Source organism: Podarcis pityusensis (assembly GCF_964106645.2).
Source record: "Podarcis pityusensis genome assembly, chromosome: 5".
Taxonomy (NCBI): domain Eukaryota; kingdom Metazoa; phylum Chordata; class Lepidosauria; order Squamata; family Lacertidae; genus Podarcis; species Podarcis pityusensis.
In genome coordinates this window covers 44584850-44608690 of record NC_138032.1, presented here as the reverse complement: position 1 = coordinate 44608690, position 23841 = coordinate 44584850, and the positions used below count along the sequence as shown (strand labels likewise).

General features: G+C 41.9%; 1 protein-coding gene across 1 annotated transcript in view; it reads right to left on the bottom strand.

Annotated features, from left to right (window-relative positions):
- The window catches only part of CNNM2 (cyclin and CBS domain divalent metal cation transport mediator 2), a 127344-nt gene extending 104054 nt beyond the window's left edge, over positions 1 to 23290 (bottom strand). The window contains 2 exon segments of the mRNA XM_081006156.1: positions 20648 to 22292; positions 22294 to 23290. Coding sequence (XP_080862282.1) covers positions 20648 to 22292; positions 22294 to 22752 — 2104 coding nt within the window. The 5' untranslated portion in view covers positions 22753 to 23290.
- Positions 23291 to 23841: the final 551 nt, after the last annotated feature.

Below are 23841 nucleotides of genomic sequence, written 5' to 3'. Positions count from 1 at the left end.
AACTGTAGGATCCATGCATCAAACTTGAAGCAACTTGACATTATTAAAAATATATTAGGTAAATTCAATAAATTTGCTGAGGGACGCCACCTGGAGGAACTTTTTAAAAGATAAAGACAAGAAATGCATATTATAACTCTTTGAAAAATGGGGCTTATACCATATATGAAGTGAAGAAAATTCAAAAGATTTCAGTTCTATATTTCTTTCAAGCCGGTATGGCTCCCAATCCAGATTAGATTTTTTACTTTTCACCCCACAATTAATTCCTTTCACACAATCAGTGAACACCAAATGTCCCCTTAAACCTGGGTTGCAGAAAATTTTAAAAGCATAAGGTAGTGTTTTCAAACTTTTTTTGCTGCTATTTTGATTCCCTTGGGTTATTTTCAGGTGTCTTTTGTGGCTTTTTGAAAAAGCATCCAAAATAAAAAGAGCACCCCAAACCATACCTTTGTATTTTGAGCAAATTAATCCATAGTAACTACCATTTCCTGATTCTGTACTAACAACAACTTTAAAAAGCTACACTGCAGACTGCACAAGACAGCAAAACCATTTTCTATAACATTTTAATTGAAGTCACTTTCTTGGGTAAATTGGATGTACTGTAGATTCCTTCTTTCTCCCTCGACTCATTTGCTTGGAAGTACAGTAAGTCCCATGCAAGATATCATGGCTCTGATGCCAAAGGATTGAAAATAAGCAGAATGAAAGGGGCTGCTTGGGGGGCTTCTGCCCACCCCCAAGAAGAAACGAGAGATGAAGAGTGGGGGGGGCAATCCAAGAAGGGCGAAGGGGGGGTAGTGAAGAGAAAAATAAACCAACCTTTTCCCTACAAAAACAAACTGGGGAGGAGGAAGGAGATGATGGCTGTCTGCTGCTCTGGTTTCGCCAGAAGCAGCTTAGTCATGTGGCCACATGACCCGGAAAAACTGTCTGCGGACAAATGCCGGCTCCCTCAGCCAGTAAAGCGAGATGGGCACCGCAACCCCAGAGTCATTCGCGACTGGACTTAACTGTCAGGGGTCCTTTACCTTTACCATATTATAAGGCCAACAGGGAGAGCTAGGGTAGGGTCAAAGAGAGAGAATGGGGAAATGGATCAGGCTAGCTGGCTTTTTTTGTGTGTGCCCGCCTTCCTGCCTTCCTTCCTTCCTTCCTCCCTCCCTCCCTCCTCATCCTCCTTGGTGAGGCCAGTTACAACCACAAGAGGTGGTGAGGAGCAGGAGTTGCACTGACCTCCAAGGGACCCTTCTGTGCTCCAGCAAGGGGCCATAATATTGCCACAGGGGGGTGAAGAGGAAGAAGAGTCAAGAGTGGCCACTGAAAGCCACCACAACAAAAGTTCCTGCTGCGGGACCTGCCCAACACTGCCTCTCCAGCGAAGACTCAGCAGCCAACCTGCCCCTCACACTTGCTCCCTACCGCCCCAGCTCTCTCTCAGTCTCTCGCCTCAGAATAGACCCCCACTGATGTGGGAGACCACTGGTCTCCAGCCTCCTCTCCTGTCCAGTCTTGGGCAGCATGCCACCACACAAGTCACCTGGCTCGTGCATGAGGCAGCAGAAACCGCTGCTGTTTGCTAGCCAGATGGTGGAGATGTCAGGTGCCAAACCTGCAACAAGACTTCTCCATTTGGGTGTAACTGGACCTGCACCAGTCACAAAATGTGCCTGGCACACAGGGAATTTCGAACATTGGCTGTTACTGAGGAAGAGATTGAACAGAAAACAGATTAGAATAACTAGTGAAGAAGGGTACTTGGGTCCTGTTCCCAGGCCCACTGGGGCAAATATAGCTGTGGAACTAGGGAAGAGTACTCTACTGAAGAGCAGGCAGAAACAAAGCAGGTTTCTTTAAATGCCTTTGTATGTGAGAACCAACATAAGCACAGTGTAGAATAGTTTTAACATGCTTATATATTTAGTTCAGTCTTGCATTTAACAACTCACTTGATTAGACAACCAAAAATTCCATGCAGGTGAAAGAGCCGGCTGAACAAGGAAGGACAGATCATTCCATCCCCCATCCACAGTGTTTGATACTAGCTTGCCAAGAGCAGCTTAGTAACTTTTATGAGCTTTTTTTATAAGACTAAATTAGACTGCAATTTTGAACTATTAACACAGCAGCATGGAGAGAAATAACTAGATATGAGCTGTTCATTAAAGTTATGTCATTCCCTCCCAAAAAAAGGGCCAAACTAAAATGCAACAAACAAGATCTGTGATCAGATCTCTCTTTTTTTCCAAATATTTGAAAGCATTATGGGGGACATGAACTGGATGGAATTATGACAACAGAGGAACAATGAACATCCCCCCAGCTGCTATTAACCGAGAGGAGGACAGGTACAGTACACGTAATGTTCTCAATACAGTGGTGCCTCAGGTTACACACGCTTCAGGTTACATACGCTTCAGGTTACACACTCCGCTAACCCAGAAATAGTGCTTCAGGTTAAGAACTTTGCTTCAGGATAAGAACAGAAATCGGGCTCTGGCGGCGCGGCAGCAGCAGGAGGCCCCATTAGCTAAAGTGGTGCTTCAGGTTAAGAATGGACCTCCGGAACGAATTAAGTACTTAACCCAAGGTACCACTGTACTAGATTCAGCTCCACTTTGAGATCTTTCCCTCATATAACCCTTAGGTTATCTCTTAGCAGTTTATACTGAGGAAGGCTGCTAATTGTTTGTCCCAGTTATGGTTTCATTTCCAGCAATACTTGAGATAATATTTCTTGTTATTAAAATTATAGTCCTTAACATTATCCATGGTCTTTGGGCAAATGCTTCACATTCTCTTCAAAGGTAACATTCCTTTTCCATCATTATTTTGGTTTTTTCCACCCTGCAAACCAGATTGGGGCATACAAGGATGTGTACATGATTTTAACTTTTCCCTTCCATCTCACACAACTCCAGCTATTTTACAATGGTAAAATAGTGGTTACAGTGGTGGGTAACGCGTGGCCCTCTCCTGTTGTTGGTCTCCAATTCCCATCCCCAGCCAGCTTGGGCAACTGTCAAGAAGACGATGGGAATGGGAATGTAGCAACAGCTGGAGGGCCACAGGTTTCCTGTCCCTGATCTAAGACATTTCTCATGTTTCAGTTATTATAATAATAGTAATAATTTATTATTCTTTATAGACACCCACCTTCCAACAAATAAAACACAGTAAAACATCAAATATTAAAAACCCTTATTCCCACAAAACTAGCAGTGTTTATAGAAGTATACTTTATGTGAACATTTAACTTTTTAAAAGAAGTTAAGCTTACCCAAAAATACAGAGAAATGCCCATTACAGGAAAAAGCCATTTTTTACAGTAAACTACAAGACACTGCATGTGAAAAACAAATAGGAATTTTTAGAACCCTTAACAGCTGCAACAAAAGCATGCTGATGCAAACAAAACATAACATAAGAATGGGTGTTCAAAATTAACTTCTAATTACTAGAAGAGTAATATTCAGGAACAGTCTCAGATTTACACAGAAATCTTGATTCTTTTTCAGAACTTATATTGCAAACTACAAATTTTAAATAGCCTGCTAGCAGCTAGCTGACTAGTTTTAGCCTGAGACTGCTGCCATCAGAAAACTGGGACAATAGTACCTCTAGAATATAGCCTAGCGTTAACTCTGTGGGTGCAAAGGTTAAACAGAATACATTCTCTCCGACTACTTAAAGTATAGGAGGAGGGGCAGATGGGAAAGAACACCATAGGAAGCAAAAAAACAGCAACCTTAGATTGCTTTGACATTCTCAAATCTGTTCACAGCCAGCGCAGTCCAGTTAAGAATCAGAGCACTCTCAGCAATTTCCTACTGACTGCTGACAGACAAATTGATAAAGTTTTGCATGATCTTTATAAAAGCTAATGACGACAGCAAACAACTATCTCTTCACATTCTGTAAAATATTATACCAGCATTTTTTAAAAAGTTAATAGCTCATTTAAATCTTGATTTCCTGTCCCCACAAAGGGATGTAGACAATCAAACTATGCATTCAGCCTTTTAAAAAGGAACACACAGGTTATAAACTAACGATGACAGTGTTTTTTTCTGGGGGGATGCATACCCCTAAACATTTTGTGAATCTTTGTACTTTTGCCAATTTACTGTATTCTTTTCCCCGATTTGAACTATAAAATGGTGATCTTCTTGAGTCAAAATGAGAGTACCCCTAAAAATTATTTTTTTTAAAAAAAAGCACTGAAAGATGACTGGATCAATTCTGAAGAATTGCCTGGGAATAATATTAATAATGCACCTTTTAACCCTTTCTCATTTTTATATATACTTTTTGATCATATTCTGACTTCTATAGAATTACCTATCAGGTTTTATGTAAAGTGGGTGAGTGTTCACTCATAATTCCCATTTCACTACCCATATAGGAGCTCCACCACTCAAAAATTGGCTAGTCACTGTTGGGTTGGTTAACATGCAACACTAAACTTGTTTGAGCATCCTTGGGTTTGCGTGTGTGTGTCCAAGCAAATCATATAGTCCAGGCATAGGCAAACTCGGCCCTCCAGATGTTTTGGAACTACAACTCCCATCATCCCTAGCTAGCAGGACCAGTGGTCAGGGATGAAGGGAATTGTAGTCCAAAACATCTGAAGGGCCGAAGGTTGGGGATGCCTGGTTTAACAGTTGCCAAGACAGAGACTAATTTCTAAGTTTATGTTTCTACATTACTAAGATAAAACCTTATAGACATAAAAAGCTATAGAGGGCATGCGGGCAGGAACCTTTTGGTTTATCATTACTGGTCATTTTAGAATTACATACAGTATTTAGAAAAACCACAATATTCTAGAAAAATAAAGTTGTTTGGCAGCATTTTTACACGCTCAAAACACTATCAAACTAAAAAAAACTATCAAAAAAAGAAAAGAAAAAAGGGGGTAGGGGAAGAATTAAAAAAAGAAAAAGAAAAAAGAATTTAAATAAGAATTAAATAAGAATTTTTAAAGAAGAATTCATATAATTACATACAGCCTTTCATGTTGTGTATGTTGTTCAGCATTTTTACACAGCTGAAAAGTGAACAGCTGCCATAGTGGAGCTTAACCTCGGCACTGCCTCTTACATAAACACATCGCACATAGTTCAAGGAAGAAAGCAATCTAAGCTATTGAAGTTAGATATGCAGCATGTAATTAGCTGGTTGGCATTCAGCCAGCATGGAATGAACTACAAGTATCACCTCTATTATACTGTAAACTGCCCTGTGATCCGTGGATGACGGGTGGTATAGAAATTTAATAAATATAATATATATGAAATATTCAATTAGATCCTCCAACTGAAAGAACAGAGAAATTTTACTCTTCTGGGGAGTCATGCTTTATTTATTTAAGGGACATCCTTATACATACATTTCCATGAAGTGCTGCATTTGATTTATTTGCACGTATCACCCAATCCTGGACACTTAAGAACCACCACTTCTCAAGTGGTTTTCTTTTATCTCTCTTTATAAAAAAAACACACTTCAAATTTCACTTTTTCTCCTTTTTGTGACAAGACTGCGATCAAGTTTTATCTTTATTACTCCATCACTGATTTAAAGATGCATAGATTTAATGTTACACCACTTCTATAAGGTACAATCAACATGAACTAAGTTTTAATAGGTTTGACTATCTACCATACCTATTCTACTCTGTACACGTTCATTTGTTTCAAATACATTGGGCTTTCAGAAAATTGAGCATGCTGGGAGCAATTTTCCTTCCTTCCATCTACCTACCCTTAAACAATTCCTCCATCCATACACAAGAATTCCTACACAACCATATGTTATGCATTCCATTATGGAACTTGCAAGATTAACCTTTTGGATAGTCAGTGTCAAACGGCATGCCTATGACCACATATATAGTCTTTTAACATCATTACCACATTCCACCTGTTCTATACTCTGGAAAGCATAGTGCTAGATAACATGAGGCTGTATACTGGCATCAAATGGCCATGATACAATCAGATACCTTGTAGAAATGGCAGGTCCAAGGGGTATGAACAAAGGTGGCATTATTGTATTTTGCAATGTGCAGGTAACCTGAGGCAAACATTTCTGTCGTGACTTCAAAGATCTGCTGGTACTCATCAACTGCTACTCTGTTCATTGTTTGCCCTTAACAGCCGAAGTGGCCTGATACTAACAGTTTCCACAAAACAGGCATTCTGTGATGTCACTAGGTTGCCATGTTGGTGCCATGCCACAAAGAACAAAAGGGCAAAAAGATGTATGTAATGGATACGCTATTATCTTTTAAATAGGTAACAAGTGTTCATAGGTAGCTACAGGGGGTTATGAGCACTTCTCATCACTATAGCAAGGAAACAAAAAATAGAATCACAGTATCCAATAACAAGTGAAGTGTCAGTAGTTTTGTGGTTTACAACTACAAGGTATCTATTCCTCTGCAACAAAAATGAACGCTATAAAATCTACAAACGATTGCCACCTTCGTAGTATGAAATATGGTAGAAAAAGCTATGAATACTATTACATCTTTATCCCACTTTTGTCCCATTTTTATCCCACTTTCTGCCAATAACTAAGCATAGTACACACGGTCTACCACCACACTATCCTTACATTATCCTGAGAGACAGTATAAGTCCAAGGTCACCAAGGAGCTTCAGGACTGTTTAAAGCAGGCATCCTCAACCTGTGGTCCTCCGGATGTTTTGGCCTACAAATCCCATGATCCCTAGCTAACAGGACCAGTGGTCAGGGATGATGGGAATTGTAGTCCAAAACATCTGGAGGGCCAAAGGTTGGGGTTGCCTGGTTTAGAGGTTCCTACCAGCTTTCCTAGACCCTAGTATAACAGTTACTTTAACCACTACCCTATTGTTACACCTTGAGATGCAATTCAGGGTGCACACAACACAAATTGTGTTAAATCTATGTTAAAAATATACCTGTTCACTCAAGCATTTTCTGGTGCTTGATGTTATTATTTAAATTGGGTTATCACTTGTATTTTATTAATAGTACTGTGCTTTTATTGTTTTATCATTTTAACACTGCCTTAAGACAGATTGTAATACACAATTTGGTTAATCTGAAAGACTGAGTTTAGACATTCAACCAAACCAAAATTAGGCTAAACAAACAACTATCTAATCTCAGTATTCATGATCATTCATTATTTTTTAGGCAAACTTATTTCAGCAAAACAATTTTCCCTCTCTCAGGTTATGGCCTTTTCATTCCTTTTTTCTTTCGATTTACCTACAAATAGTCAACAACTCAGCTAAACAAACTGCCCTATACACTAAGTAGGTTACCTATAATTCCCATACAGAACAAGATATTTATTCTTGTATTCATATTGTAGAGCATTTAACTTACCATTTTATCTCAGAGCTGAAGTGTTCCCTGTCAAAGTTAAAGGAGAAATTGCAATTCACAGCAACATTCCACACCCCTTAAACAGCATCAAAATAATAAAACACACATCACCAAATGCACCTGAGCTGGTCAGATGACCTTGACTGTAGCTAGGCTGCAGTGGCCAGCTGATCTGAGGCCATTAGCCATGTGCTGGTACCTGCAGCTCATTAGTGTTTAGCATTTACGCTACTGTTTGTAGCTGGCAGGCTGCAGTTTGGGACCTTGTCAAATCACTGTGTGTGTGCCAGGTCATGCTCACTAGACATGGCATGGTTCACAGCACTGCAGTCCTCCAGTGTCAAGGGCTAGTTTTATGAGCTCAATTAGTGGAACTGGGAGAGACTCAAAATTAAAAGTTTAATCAGCGGGTTGTAGACCAAGAATTGCAACACTTTGGAAGTGCCTATCAAAGCACTATATTTTTTTTAAGCTTATATATTAAAGGACCAAACATTTCAGGGTCTCAATTTCAGCTTAAATTACACAATGCTATGAATCAATCTATTTTGTTCTGATTGCTAAAAATGCATTTAAATACCAATTGTTTTGAATGCATCCTTATGTCTATACCTTTCTACCAAAGATTTAACTTGCATTCCTGTAAGTCAGCTTCCTAGAGTGACCTCCAGGTGCTTTGGACTACAACACCTATCATCCCTGACCAGTGAGCACTGATCCACTAGCATGATCCCTACTAGTGTGTATATTTCATTGATAATTATTCGCTGATGAAGACTTTATTCCGAAACAGTTGAACTATTCCGGATACACTGTCCTTTTGAGACTTCGGAGAGGCATCTTCCTTTGAGACTTTTGTGAAACGTCTTCCTTTGAGAGATGGCTTGGCGTTCCTCACTATTCATTGATTTGTTTGATTCTTTGTTTGACTTTGATACATATTAACAACTTGTAGTTACTCGTATATTTTGTGAGATGTTTTGTATGATATATACATCATTTTGAAGTGGCTTATTCGTTTATTTTGAATGACATCATAACCAATTATATATTCACTAACAGTTATTAGCCAGTGTGTTGCATTTGCATTTTTTGTAGCTTGTTACATTTTGCAACACAGGGGTTTGTGTTTGTAGTGTTATTCCCAGCAGGCCATTTTCAACGAGGAACATTGCCAGGATACTACTTGTTCCAGTTCCACCACTGCCTTGAAGCAGAGGCTAAGCTTTTTTAAAAAAACAAAAACCCTAGTTAAAAAGAAGGCTGCTTGCAACATTCTCCCATGTCATATCTATCTTGGTAAGCCCCATTCAAAAAGTATAAGAAATCCTCCTTTCCCCAAAACTCTCTAAAATTGTAACCACGCTATAATTTGAGACCAATGGCCTCACAAAAGGAGTGGGCACTTTTTTGGCCCAATTTCACCTACGCTCCTTCAAAGTTCCAAGTTACAAATGATGCTATGCCATATGGAAATCCAACCTCTGAAGGGAGAAAGGGGGGAAGCAGCAAAGGCTCTGATGGGAAGATGTCATTTAAATGTGTTTTCCAGCCTCTATTTTCCCGTGATGTGTATTCCATCAGAAGTTAACAGTGAGGTGGTGGTGGTGGTTTTAACGAGTGAGTGTTGATAATAATTTAATATGTTATTTGTGTTAAGTTTTGCTTCCATTTTGCACAAATACTTTAAATGTATTTAAATGTATTATCTGAATCCCAATTACAAGTAGGCTATTCAAATTATTTAGTTTTCATTCTTCTGATGGAAACAAAGGGAGGATGTTTAATTTTTGCCCTCCAGCACTCACCCCATGCCACCAAGTGCTATTTAAGAGCAACCCACATCCCCATTCTATGAACTGTGGAAACCAGCAGACATTAAGGGTGGTTGCACAAAGAGAAAGACTGGAGACAAAGTACAGTGGTACCTCTGTTTGCAAACGGGATCCGTTCCAGAGGCCCGTTCACAACATGCAAAGAGCGCAACCCGCAGCAGCACACGCACGGGTTGTCTGCACACGCACGGGTTGCGATGCACCGCTTCTGTGCATGCGTGTGACGTCATTTTGCACTTCTGTGCATGCGCAAGCGGCGAAACCCGGAAGTAACCCTTTCCGGTACTTCTGGGTCACCACGGGATGTAACCTGAAAGAACGTAACATGAAGCGGATGTAACATGAGGTATGACTGTATCAGAAAGCATTTACTGCATTGCTACAGCCAAGAGAGAACATAGAATTACACCTGCCTTGGCAGAAACTACACAGCAGCTTAGATTAGAATAATAATTTCCAAGTCTCTAGACCATGTGCTTTTCCCAATAAAACAAAGTTATATACCTGCTTCTCAATCTCAACACAGAGGAACCGCTTATTAATGTTAAAATACTTCAGTTTCAATAAATTCTTTTACAGAGCTCTCAAATCTTCAGAAGAGGTTTATTAATATTCTTCTCTATAGGTCTGGTAAACTATCAAATTATATCATGAGACTAAATGCTGTTGGGGAAGTGAGGGAGAGGAAATTGCTTATATGGCAGAAACTGGACATTTCTCATTTATTAGACTACAAGGCAAAATAAGACAAAATATTACTTGTTGTGGCTAGGCCTGACAGGGCTAAAGTGAAAAGTAATTAATTTAATGGCATCCTTGACATAATTTCTCTGTCATCTTTTGAAAGAGTCACTGCACTAGCAGCATAGCATCTGTTTAAGGCTCCCAATTGTTTGTAGAAATATAGCTGCCTATGCACAAACCAAAACAAAGGAGAATAAATTCAAGGCAAAGCATAAACTACAAGGGCAAGGACACAAGTAGAAATTGTATGAACATATATTACTCAAATCTTAAGAAGAAATAAATGTAGGATTTTAAAACTGAAATGGACTAAAATTATCTATCCATATGAGTAACAGGCCAACAAACTTGTGATAAACGATATATATCAAAACCACAGAGGTCTTCCTCAGTGGTTTAAAGAAGTACCAAATAATTAGTCACATGAATCTGGTCTCTTAGCCAATATGCCCAAGTGATGTGGTCAAATTACCTATGAAAAATGAAATACACAGTAATACAAAGTAAAATATTCACTACGTATAACAAGTTGCTGTAAAAACAAATTGCTGTCAATATTTTTACAGCAACTTGATTGTTATCAGTAGTGAGTAGTAAGTCTCTTTTGATGATATTAATGTTTATGGTTGGTCCAGGAGAGATTATAAGTGAATATTAAGCCTAGATATTTAAAGGCTTTTACCTTTTCTAAGTAGCCACCTGTGATCTTAAGCGGCTCCAACTTGAGTTTGCGGGAACAAGTGAAGTGGAGGACTTTCGATTTTTTATAATTAATATTAAGAGCTTCCGCCTTACAATAGGCGATAAATGCATTAACTGCATTTGCTAGGTCCGCAGCTGTGCTGGATAAGATGACGGCATCATCAGCATAGAAAAGGGAAGCAACGGGGTGGCCTGCTAAGTGAGGAGGATACTTAGATGCTAGCTTCAAAGTGGAAATTGCATCATGAAGATAGAGATTAAACAGTAAAGGGGCCAAGAGACAACCTTGTCGGACGCCCTTGGCCGTTGGAAATGGAGTAGTGAGGGAGCCGTTAGGACCAGTTCGGACGCGAGCTGTGGTGTTTGAATAAAGGGAGATAATTAGGGAGAGGAGGTGCGGATCAATTCCCAGATGGGCAAGTTTGGACCATAATCTACAATCTGCCTTTCTCGCTGCAACCACGACCTCTAACGCCATTGTCCGATTTTACCACCAGAAGGGCGGCAAACACCTTCCAGCAGCAATTCAAATATTTAATGCCAAAGTTGTCCCTAAATTATTATATGGATGCGAAGTATGGACTACAGCAATATCAGGTAACTTGGATCGCCCACTTCATATGTTTCTGAGATCTCTTTCCGGCGTCCCGAGATGTGTCTCAGGTGCAGCCCTACGACTCGAGTTCGCCCAGCCTTCAATTGTTAGACGAGCATGGAGTCGAGCCATTTCCTACACCTTCCACCTATTAGCATCGGATGCTCGAATTAGAGGTGGCTTTTCCAATCTGATCCTAAGAGATATTCATAATTCCCCTTGGAAAACTACAATTAACCTCAAATTCCGCTCTCTTCTCAATTTGAATTGTAAAACTGTTCTTAACTTAGAGTGTATCAGCCCGGTGGCCCTACCCCCAATTAAAAAGAAACTACAGCAACTTGACTTCTCTAACACAGCTTCTTGTGCAAGAGGACCGTGTTCAGGCCTAGCCCTAGCTATTCCACCCCCTGAAGGGATCCCTCTATACTGCTTCACAATTTCTTCGGAGGCTAAGCGAAGGGCCTTTACCTGTGCCCGTCTCAACTGTTTTCCTACAGCAGTTCTGTCGGGTCGTTATTCCAGAGTTCCCATCGCAAACAGAACATGCTCCTGTAATGACACGGCCCTGGAGACTATGGAACATGTAATGCTCTTCTGTCCCAACTGGACAGATGAAAGATCTCGGTTTTTAACTCCCCTCGTGAATAAGTTCCATCTCCCAATCCAGCCTTGGATAGTGTCCCTCTTTTTGCAGGATTCTGATTGTTGGATTACCGAGATGACAGCTAACTTCCTGCTTAGTGTGATGAAGAGGAAAGCGGCACTAACTTCTTCCTTAACACCACAGCTGCAGTCGATACGCCGCACAACCGAACGAAGTTCCAAGTAGCCTTATTGTACAAGGACAATCGAGTTAGGACTAATCTGAGGAGCTGAAGGACCCTTCAACGGTCCTCCTCCAGCCTCAGCAGTTTTTGTTTTTTTTTCTCTTTCTTTAAGTATTCGCCCAGGACGATATCTACCTCTACCTCCCCACCCCCATTTTATGTTGTTATTTCAATGTATATCATGCTATGGCCACACGGCTAATGCAATAAATCTATTATTAATGTTTATGGTTATGTTTACAATATTTTACTGATTATGTAAAATATGATTATTTATATGATTGTTTTACAATTTCCTCAACCCTCTAGAGCTGTTTTAGAAGGGACACAGAGAAAAGAGAGAGTAAGTTATGTTGCACAGCTAAAAGTTGTGGCAGTAGCGCAACTATTTAGTTGAATACCACTCCAGCACTGATGTTCCCTGGGAACACTTTCCAAAGGAGCAGATTCCACCACACTAAAGGCCCTGGCTTTGGTATACATAGGACAAACCTCAGAAGCAAACAGCACCACCAAGAGTGCCTCTCATAAGGACCAAAGCAACTGGCAGGGGTATACAAGGCAAGGCATTCCCAGAGCTGTCCCAAGCTGTTCAGGGCTTTATATGTCAATAGCAAGTGGCCCAGTAGGATACTGACAGCATCTATCATATCTGAAGCCAGAAGAACTCAGTAGATTGCAAAGACCATTGAGAAAAATATCTATCAACTTAGCAGATTGCAAAGACACAATAGCTACAAATCATAAACTAGAGTAGAGTATATTTTGTAGCCATTTTATATGTTTGTAGCCGTTTTTTTTTAAATGACCATATCAACCAAACAGCATGGACGTTTATATTCTGTGTCATAGAGAAATACTACTGTGCACAGCTACTCTGTCTTTGCTTGTGAAAAGTTTGAAATATTTTGCCCAAAATGCAATATGTACATCTAAGTCTGTCTTCATGTAAGTGATCTTATTTAGTGTATTTGCATAGCTAGAGAGAGAACTGAACTAATTAATTTGTTTCATAATTACCTCCCTGGTCACTAAGGAAGCAATCCTATAGTCCATTAGAAGGCATCCCAGGAACAACAGAATGCTGTGGTTCTTCCCCTTTGCTGGAAAAGTAAAAAGTTCACTCTCAGGGGGCTCCTCTTGTAGCTGCAGAATCTTCACAGCTTGCCTTCTTTTGCCATTGGTGCTTCAACAGTTGTCCCGTTGTTACTCCATTCTTATCAGCTTCACATTTGGCAGCACATATGACATCAAGTGTGGGACAAGTGGACATGGGTTTGGGAGAAAATGGTCTCACAGGCCAAACTGGAAGCCATGTCAGGCCGAATTAAACCAATAGCCTGGAAGCTCCTCACAATAACTGTAAAGGGTTAAATGAGGCATACCAAAGGCATGTTAGGCCCAAAGTCCACTCTCAAAGCTCCCCAAGAATGGAGAAAAACTGGCATACTATTGCTTCTTTCCACTGGGGTCAATGAGAAAGAATCTTTTTTTAAGCCAAAGGAGTCAGCAGGGGTTTGGAATTGGTGGCTCCCACAACTACAACACTTTCTCCAGAACCAGAATAATTGCTCTGCTATTTTGAAGTATAAAAGGTAAGCACACAGCATAATAAAAGGTTTTAGATCATGCTAATGGGCAAGCCTCTATTTACAAAGCAAAATGCTAACTGGCTGTTGAAACAATTGGTATGCTTTCTTGTTCATGAAACAGATAAATTACAAAATGGAAAACTTGGTTTGATTAAGATGAATGCACCTCACCATGCAGAAACCACAACACAGAGAATAAATTAAATGTGTAAACAAGAACACAGTTTGCAATAACTAACACACACCAAAATAAGAAACAGATGAATTTAAATAGTTTCCATAGCTGAACTCCAAGATTAACAGAGGCACAGGAGGATCAAGAAACTCACTTCTCCTACAACATGAAAAAACTGAGAAACAGGGAACCCATCCAATAATAGTTACATCCAATGAAAGCACATTTTCTGAGCAACCAACAGGTACCATTTCTTCAAAGGCCAACACCTTAGACAAAACACAGACATGGGAATGACAGTAATCTACACTAACTAACAATCTCTGCCATCACACAACTTTATAAACATTTAAGTCTTGAAACTACTCTGACCAGATCTGAGCAGAGCCCAAAGGAAAAGAAACTTTAGTGCACTCAAATGATCACGAAAGCAGAATGATGCAGGCGCATTTTCTGTGAAACAGGTTATTAATTCAAACTCAGCAATCTTGTAGTGTAATACAGTAGCAAACAGAAAGATTTTAAAAAGAACACGAAGCAAAACTCAACTTCTCCAGGTCTACTATTGTAGCAGATAAGGAATAACTCACAGAAACTCCTGAACTGTAGGGCTGTAAAGGGCACTGGGAAAGCTGCTGTACAATGAACGGTCTGTGCTAAGTGTGCCAGCTTTACAATATTAGTGTCACAACACAAGGCATTTCAAGCTGAATTCTTGCAGTAAGCTAGAAATAGAAGGCTTTGGATTTAGGATCATACATGCTGAGAACAGCCAGTGAAGAAAAACGACAAGAAGGAATGCCAGCGGTTTTAGCCAAGGCTCAAGCAAACAGGATCATTAAAAACACACTTGTCAATTGGAAGAGAGGCAAGCAAAGAACTGCCCACAAGTTTCTTTCCAAACCAAAGCTTTTATGCACTCCATGCTGTCGACCTTAAGCCAAGTCACTCAGCTTTTTGCAAATGAACACACCTTGCCTCTTTCTAGAGATAAAACTAAGTTATTTACACAGAACTTAGTCCTATGGCTGCATTATGTATGGTGTTACAGGGTGCTAATAACCTAATAACCCATGTCCACAGTTCCTCTAGAAGTCACAACAAAAAAGAAGTTCAAACCAAGGCAATAGTCTTTATTCTATCCTTTCTGAAGGATCATTTTCTGCACCTCTGCCAGAGCATCACATAGAATTAGAGAGGAGAAACAAAACCCAACAGAGAAAAGTTTTGGAAGACGCATTGAAGGCAGTTGGACTAGGTGACCCTTGGGGTCCCTTCCAACTCTACAATTCTATGATTCTATGTTTCCTATCTCTGTTAAGGGTTCAAAGCCAGGAAGAGGGCGAGAAAGGCTTTCAATGGGCAATGCATGGAGCTTCTGGGTAGTGGATAGACTAAATGGACAGGATGTGCAATGCTTTTGTGACATTTTAGCTCCTACCATGAAAATACATTAAGTTACAGTCAAATTATTAGAGTTAAAGCAACACCACAGCCTCAGGCTGTAAAGTACAAAGACAGTAATTCATCTTTCCAAACTAGTCAGGGTCACATACTCAGCAACTCTAAATGTCAATCAGTTTTTAATGTACTTTAAATGGCTCTTATTATTAATCCTTGAAGCACTGAATGTTAAACTTGCAGTCTGATTAAACTTTCCAGTCTGATAAAAATCAAAATGTGCCCTTTCATCATTTCCAAAATCTACCCTGTAGGGCCAGCCCAACACTCTGTATTCCTCAAATAATTTGAAGTGGGGGAAAGTATAGACATCAGCATATTTCTACTGTTGGGGGGGGGGAGAATCATGATACCTTATTAGCATGTTGGGATAAAATAGTAAAGGGAATTTGCTATTTTACAAAGATATTATATATCAGAGAACTATTGCTCAACCAACTAGCTCAAAGCTAATAAGGCATCACTAATGAAGAAGTACAGTTGCTATAATACAGATACAATAGCAAAAATGAGGTATGTTAATACACAAGTCCAAGTACATTTTGGTGCAAGAACCAGGAACATCTATGGTTCCCATAAAAGGTTTGGAAGTTATGTGGAAACAATATGATTTAAATCATATCCTAAACAATTTTGGTATGGGCTCCCTCCATACAATACCACACTACTAACCTACCAGATTCAAGAAGGCTTTGTTTTACAATGGAATAAGGCCCTTACTACAGCTTTTCAGAGTAGTTCTCTCTCACACACACCAGATCAGATCAAGGCAGGTTCCCATCTCCAGTCGAAACAAATGTGTACAAATCATTATTTAGACAGGCTTGCAGATTACTACAAAGAAACCTTTAATATAGTACCAGCATTTTCATAGCAACATACAGTCGTACCTTGGTTTTCGAACAGCTTAGTTCTTGAACGTTTTGGCTCCCAAACGCCGCAAAGTGACTGTTCCAGTTTGCAAACTATTTTTGGAAGCCAAACGTCCAACGGGGCTTCCGTAGCTTCCGATTGGCTGCAGTAGCTTCCTGCAGCCAATCAGAAGCTGTACTTTGGTTTCCAAACGTTTTGGAAGTCAAACGGACTTCCAGAATGGATTCCGTTTGACTTCCAAGGTATGACCATATTTCACTTCTACACTACCACTAAAAGCAAGCCTATACATTTTTACTCAGAAATCAGTCATGCAGTGTTCAACATGGCTTACATTCTTATAACCCTGTGATTTTATGCATGGCTAGTTGGGAATAAGCTATTGAGTTCATAAAATCATAGAATTGTAGAGTTGGAAGGTACCCCAAGGGTTACCTAGTCCAATCCCCTGCAACGAAGGTATCTCAACAAGTGGTTCCCCCATCCAGTCTGAAACCATATCAGACCTTGTTTAGCTTTGCAAATGTGCTAACAGTTTTATTGCTGCTGGCCATACTCTCAGGTAAATTGATATAGGATTGCAGCCTAAAAGCATCTACTACAACAGGGCTGGAAAACAAGCATTTGCTTTAGTTACATTTTAAGTTATTCCATTCTGGGTTTTTCCATCATAGTCCTCTTGTTCTTGTTGCTTTTAGTGACATTGTAGAAATGGAAGCTTTTGCTATAAAAATAGGAAAGCCATAGTAAAAAGAAATAGCTTCAGAATTCATAATTTATCATTCAATCTCTCCAAATGTACTGCTCTGAAGTTATAATTCAGGTGACCATAAAACATCCTTTTCATTTTCACCTTATTTAGAAAATGGTTACCTAAAATACATAAAGATACAGCAGGCATGTAAATGGTTAAGAGAATATTTAACCATAAAGGTCTCTCATTAATTTGTGTGAATCAAAATATTTCAGAACTTATAGTCAACTCATACATGGGTTACTATTAAATGGAAAAACTAAAGCTTAGAACAAAATGTTAAGTGTGCTGATTAGATAGAATCATAGAATTGTAGAGTTGGAAGGGACTCTGAGGGTCATCTAGCCTGAAATGAAATGAAGACATCTCAACTACATCATACAAGACAAATGGCCATCCAAACTCTGCTTTAAAACCTCCAAGGAAGGAGAGTCCACCACCTGCCTAGGAAGTCTGTTCTACTGCTGAATAGCTCTTACTGTCAGAAAGTTCTTTCAGAATCTCCTTTCTCATAACTCAAATCCATTGATACGGGTCCTAGCCTCTGGAGGAGAAAAGAAGCTTCCTCCATCATCCATGCGGCAGCCCCTTAGATATTTGAAGATGGCTACCATATCTTCTCTCAGTCTCCTCTTTACCGGGCTAATGATACAGAGTTCCCTCAACCGTTCCTTATAAGGCTTGGTGCCCTTGATCATCTTTTTTGCTGCTGTTGACTCATGTTCAGATAGTGGTCCACTAAGACCCGTAGATCCTTTTCACATGTACTACTGGCAAGCCAGGTGCCCCCCATATTATATTTGTGCAGCTGGTTCTTCCTGTCTAAGTGTAGAACCTTACATTTGTCCCTTTTGAATTTCATTTTGGTAGTTTGGGCCCAGTTCGCCAATCTGTTAAGGTTATCTAGAATCCCAATTCTGTCTTGAGCAGCATTGCCTACCCCTCCCAGTTTGGTGTCATCTGCAAATTGTATGAGCATCCCCTCAATACCTTCATCCAAGTGGTTTATAAAGATGTTAAACAACAACAGGCCCAGGACAGAACTCTGTAGCACCCCTTGTAACTTTTTTTCCAGGATGATAAGGAACCGTTAGTGAGCACTCTTTGGGTTCCGTCAGTCAACCAGCTACAAAATCACCTAACAGTTATCTTGTCCAGTCCACATTTTACCAGTTTCTGTTCAAAATTATCATGGGAGACTTTGTCAAAAACCTTACTGAAATCAAGATAAGCTATGTCCACAGCATTCTCCTGATCCAACAAATTTGCAACTCTATATAAAAAAAAAGATTTGTCTGCATGACTTGTTTTTGAGAAAACCATGTTGGGTTTTAGTAATCACAGCATCCTTTTCTAAGAGCTCACAGGCTGTTTCAATATCTGTTCTAGGACCTTTCCCAGTATTGATGTCGAGCTCACGGGTCAGTAGTTACCTGGGTCTTCTTTTTTCTCCCTTTTAGAAGATGGGGACAACATTTGCCCACCTCCAGTCCGCAGGGACCTCACTTGTTCTCTAAAAATTCTCAAGAGATTATAGATAGAGGCTCTGAGATGACACCCACAAGTTCCTTTAGTACCTTGGGAGCAGCTCATCTGACCCTGGAGATTTGAATTCATTTAAAATAACCAGGTGTTCCCTTACCACCTCTTTTCCTATCTTGGCTTCAGCTTCCTCCCTTGCATCCTTTATTCTGTTATCACCAGGTTGGGCACTGCTTTACTTTTAGATGGAGACAGAAGCAAAGTAGGTGTTGAGTGGTTCCATCTTCTCTCTGTCACTCAATAGCATTTCTCAGTCTTCACACAAGGGATCTACTACTTGCCTGCTCTTTCTGTTGCATCAAGCATAGAAACCTTTATTATTATTATTATTAACCTCTCCTGCAAGCCTTGCAAGATAGTGCTCTGTAATTTAACTAGCAAAGTTTACTGTCTACCAATCAGAAACTGAGCGCAAAAGTTCAGTCACAGTGCAGGAATTACCTTGAGAAAAGGTTAACACTAGCAGTAACCTGTTTGCCCAGCTGTATAGCAAATGCAACTCTTAAAGATGGTCCACTGGGCCACAGGTCACTAAATTTGATCTGTGGACTTTTAATCAATAATTTGTTTCTTTAGATTTCTAGACTGCTCCAACTTGAAGACTCAGGGTGCTTAACAAAAAAATGAATGAATGAAACAGAACAATGTGCATCTTTTGCTATACCTTCCCAATATATCTGATGCTAAAGACCAGCTCGAACAGGTGGGTCATACTGTTTTTCCAAACGGTGCTCATGCTTGGTTAAGTTTGCAGTGAGGAGTTCCACAACTGATGGGTAATCATCAAAGATAAGCCTTTGTGCCCTTGCTTATTGAACTTGAGAAACAGATAGAGTAAGAGAGTTTTCTAAGTGTTTTTTCTAATCATCGTAAGACTAAAGGAGATATATTGCAGAATTCAGAAATCATAGAACTCATATGGTCCAAGCTGCCCATTAAGTGTTCATTATTAGAGTCGGCACTGACCATGCATGTACCAGTAGTAGGAAACACAGAGTGACTGTAAATACCAATAATATTTTATAGTGTAGCCTTCACTGAAGGACCACTTCCCGTTACGGGAGAATTAGCATACAAAAGACACTTCTGTGCAAGACCTAATGGAAAACCTACACATTGATCATAATGTGACCTTATTGTACACGTTTTTACTCCAAATTCGTAGGGTGTGAAAGTGGGAGAACACAACCAATTGCAGCTTCTCAGTATGTGTATAAGGAGTGAAAAACACCAATCTAGACCACATGTTATAATCTTCATCCAGCCTTTATATTGATTCCCACACAAATGTCTTCCAGGTAAGAATCTTGCAACATATGACAACTTTAGTTCAGAATTAATTCTTAACTATCTATAAATAATACTTCGCTTAGCTTTAAACACAGAACTCAGTTTTAGAGTTATTCAAAGGCTCACTTTGCACGTAATACTAAGCCAACCATGGCTAAGCATGAATGTGCAACCATGCAGCTACTCACCCAAAAAATCACAGCTGCTTCACTCCTCCCCAGATTCTCCTGCTGCCACAGTACCCAGAGCAAATATGAACTCGTCATAGGTCTCTCTCAGACAAACCATGAATGGTAAGCCAAGAACACTGCTACAAATCTTGTGATCCATCATTTTGTGCTTACATATTTGTACATGCTCTTTTACACAAACACATGACTTTGGCCCATAAAACTACCGTACTTTTGTGTCATGAGAAACACTTTTTTCAGAAAAGTGAGATGTACATATAAAAAAACAAAGTGTGGACACATAAAATATACCGTATGTAACAAGGTAAATAAGAACGATGCATAGAGGAGGGAGCAAGGATTCCATATCATATGCTTATACACATTGTCTGCTGAAAAAATGTTAAATAACCTCTTTAGTAATATAATAATACTCAACAAAGTGTGCAGACTCAAAAATGAATAGGGCAGTAGACGAAACCCTATTACCAGGGGGGAAGTGAGGGCGAAAGAAACTGTTTGCTACTCTACAACTGCACCATGCAAGCATCAAATTTGTTTTGAGTAATATTCAGCATCCCAAGAATCTCTGTTCTCATTTCTTTTAAAAATTAAAAATAAACAAAATTCCAGCCCTTAAAGCTCCTTTTTGCATTCATCTTCCCCACTCCCATCACCAACCACCACCATCCCACCTTTTTTGAATTCCTCAAGCATGGCGTCAAGCTTGGTGTCATTGAAGACAAAGTGCAGCGGGTGGTTATAGAAACGGGTTATGGTCTTGAGCGGAGTGCAGTCATCAGGATCCACAAAGGCCAAGTCCTTGACAAAAAGGAGGTCCACAATGTTGGAGCGTTCCCCTTCGAATACAGGAATACGGGTATAACCACTTTCCATGATTTCAGACATAGTGTTGAAATCAAGCACAGCCTCAGCAGTAATCATGAAGCAGTCCCGTAGTGGAGTCATTACATCCTCCACTGTCTTTGTGCGCAGTTCCAGCGCCCCTTGAATTATATTCAGCTCCTCCTTAACTAGGTCATTGTAGGGGTCAGTAACCCTCAACATTTCAAGTAGTTTCTCACGGTTGTAGACAGTACCTATCTCCTGCCCTAAGACACAGTCTAGAAGCTTGCTGACTGGGTAAGAGGCCGGGAAGGTCATCATCATGAAAAACTTGGTGAGGAAGATGGTGTTGGCGCCTACGGCAAGGCCGTGCCGGGAACAAATAGCTTGCGGCACAATCTCACCGAAGATGACGATACCGATAGTGGAGGCCACCACGGCCACCAGTCCAGAACCAGCAATATCATCGAGCAGGATGGTCAGAGTGGTGTTGACCAATACATTGCCCAACAGCAGGGAGCAGAGCAAGTAATTCCCCTGGCGGCGCACGGGCTCAATACGCTTAGCGTAATTCTTCTCTTTTTCTGTCCCACAGTTCTGCACAATACGCAACTCCATAGGGTCGAGGGCCATAAGTCCCAGGTTGAGTCCACTGAACATGCCAGAGAGGCACAGTAAGAGGGAGATGAAAATCACCTGAAGCCAGAAGGGCAACAAGAATTTCTTCTCCTCTCCCACGATCATCCTGGTATCCTCACCATCATGGTAGATCCAGGTGGTCTCGGTCCACGGGCCCCCATCGGGGCCAATGATGCTCCCTCCCCCACCGCTGCCCCCGGCTGAGCTCCCTGGGCCCCCCAGGATAGCCGGGGAGGACACAGAGGTGCACAGGTAATAGCACTTGCTCTTCTCCGTTTTTCGCAACGGCTTGATATCGATCTCGATGACCCCCGACGTGCGGCGGTTGAGGGTGATGTGCGGCCGGATGATGATGTCCGAGGTGCGGATGCCGCAGCGTTGCGGGGCCGGGGAGGAAGAGCCCACGGGGGCCGGGCCGTCCTCTTGCTCCGCCGGCGGCCGCCTGCCATCGCCATCCCTCCACCGGACATGCTCGGTGAAGGCGATGCGGGACCAGGTCTCGTTGTTGATGTTCTGCCCGTAGACCCGCAGCTTGACCCGGCTCCTCTCGCTCACTCGCAGCACGCCCTTCTCCATGAACGACACGTCGTTCGTGTCCTCCAGCCGCAGCCCGATGATCACCGTCTCCTCAGAGTCGGAGGCGCCGGGCAGTAAGGAGGCTGCGGCGGCGGCTGAGGCGGAGGCGGCGCGCGGCGGCTGCTCTCCCAGGCAGCGGCTGAGGAGGATGCCCAGCAGCAGCGGCAGCAGCAGCGGCGACCGCAGCGCGACCCGCGTCTCCCTCTCGCCGCCTCCCCCCGGCCCGGCCAGGAGCCAGGCGGCAGCCGCGGGCAGCGGCGCGGCCATATTCCCACGGCCACAGTAGCACTACCACGGCCACAGTAAGCGGGGCAGCTCCATCGCGACGACGCTCAACGGCCACGGCCAGCTGCGAATCCCTCGAGGGATGCCAAGCGACTGCCGGGCCTCGGCCAGGAGCTACTCCAACCCCTACCCCTGAGGGGGACGGGGGGAGGGGGGCGCGGAGCCCGCGCGTGCGCGGCAGCCAATCAGGTGAGTACAAGCGGGGCGACGAGCTGGAGTAGGGAGGGGAAGGAAAAACAACCGTCCAATCGGAGAGCGCGCATGCGATAGGGGAGCGGGGGGGGGGGAGGCGAAAGCCACCGAGCCGGCCGGCGGCCGCTTGCCTTGCGCACACGAGCCACAGTGGGAGGAGGAGAGCTTCGCTCGGCTTACGGGACAGGGAAGGAGGCCTGAGGCGCGTGTTGCAGGGAATGAACAAGGCGAGCGAGACTCCGCTTGCGCGCTCCGTCCTCATCCAGTAACTCTTATTACGGCCGCGAAAGGGGGGCGGGTTCGTTCGTGGTGCGCCCCGCCCCCTTCCCCCAAATTAAAGAAGCGCATGACTGCTGTGTGTATGTATGTGAGCGCTAGCCGGGCTGAACGACGAGCCAATGGGAAGGGAGGAGAGCGCCAATTGGTGGGAAGGGTGGCCAATAGAGGCGAGAGCTTTGTGCCGGCTCCTCTTGAGATGTTAAGCGCGAAACTACTCGTGCGTGAAGGATGCGCTCCTTCCCTCAGGTCCGCCCTCCTCGACCTCGCTGTCACAGAGGCACGTTTCCCCTGTCGGCATTTTCTTTTGTTGCGCACATTTACCGCCTTTGACGGTTTTTTCCTCTTTTAAGGCTGTTGTTCTTGTCGGGCTATTAAAACTCGTAAAAATTTCACATTCATAGGTTGCAGAGACAATGGGTCTGCGAAACCCTGCTCTCCCAATTGTCCATGTAATAAATGCATCATCACTGCATTTAGATCCCACCTTTTTCTCCAAGGAACTCGAGGTGGCTTGCATCATGGTTCTCCCCCTCCTCATTTAATCCCCCCACAAGACCCCTGTGAGGTAGGCTAGGGCTGAGAGTGACTGGCTCAATATGCACAACAGTAATACTGATATTAGTCTTAAAAGCAAAACATTTCAGATCCCTAAACATTTTGCTTTAGAGTTTCATATCTCTGTTTTGTTAGTCACTGCAATAAATATATTGCTTCAGCGATTAATTGCATCCTTCTGGGATCCATACTGTCGTTTGATACCTTGGCTTAAAAATAGGTAGATTTAGCTTGCAAGCCATCTTCTTGTGACTCAGTTTTTGTTTTTGCAGCTTTCTCCTCATCCTGCACTTTTCCCTAAATTCAGTTTTTCCTGATCCACATTTCATTCAATAATGGGAAGAAAATCCAATATAAAAATCACATAGTACCTGACTGGGAACACTATGGAGCACATTTGTGTAGCTGTAGGCATGTGGGATTTTGTTTGTTTTTTAAAAAAAGGTATGGTGATATTTGGCTGAGTGTCATCCATTGCCACATCCCCTACTTCTGTTTGCTCCTTGCCTGAGCAACA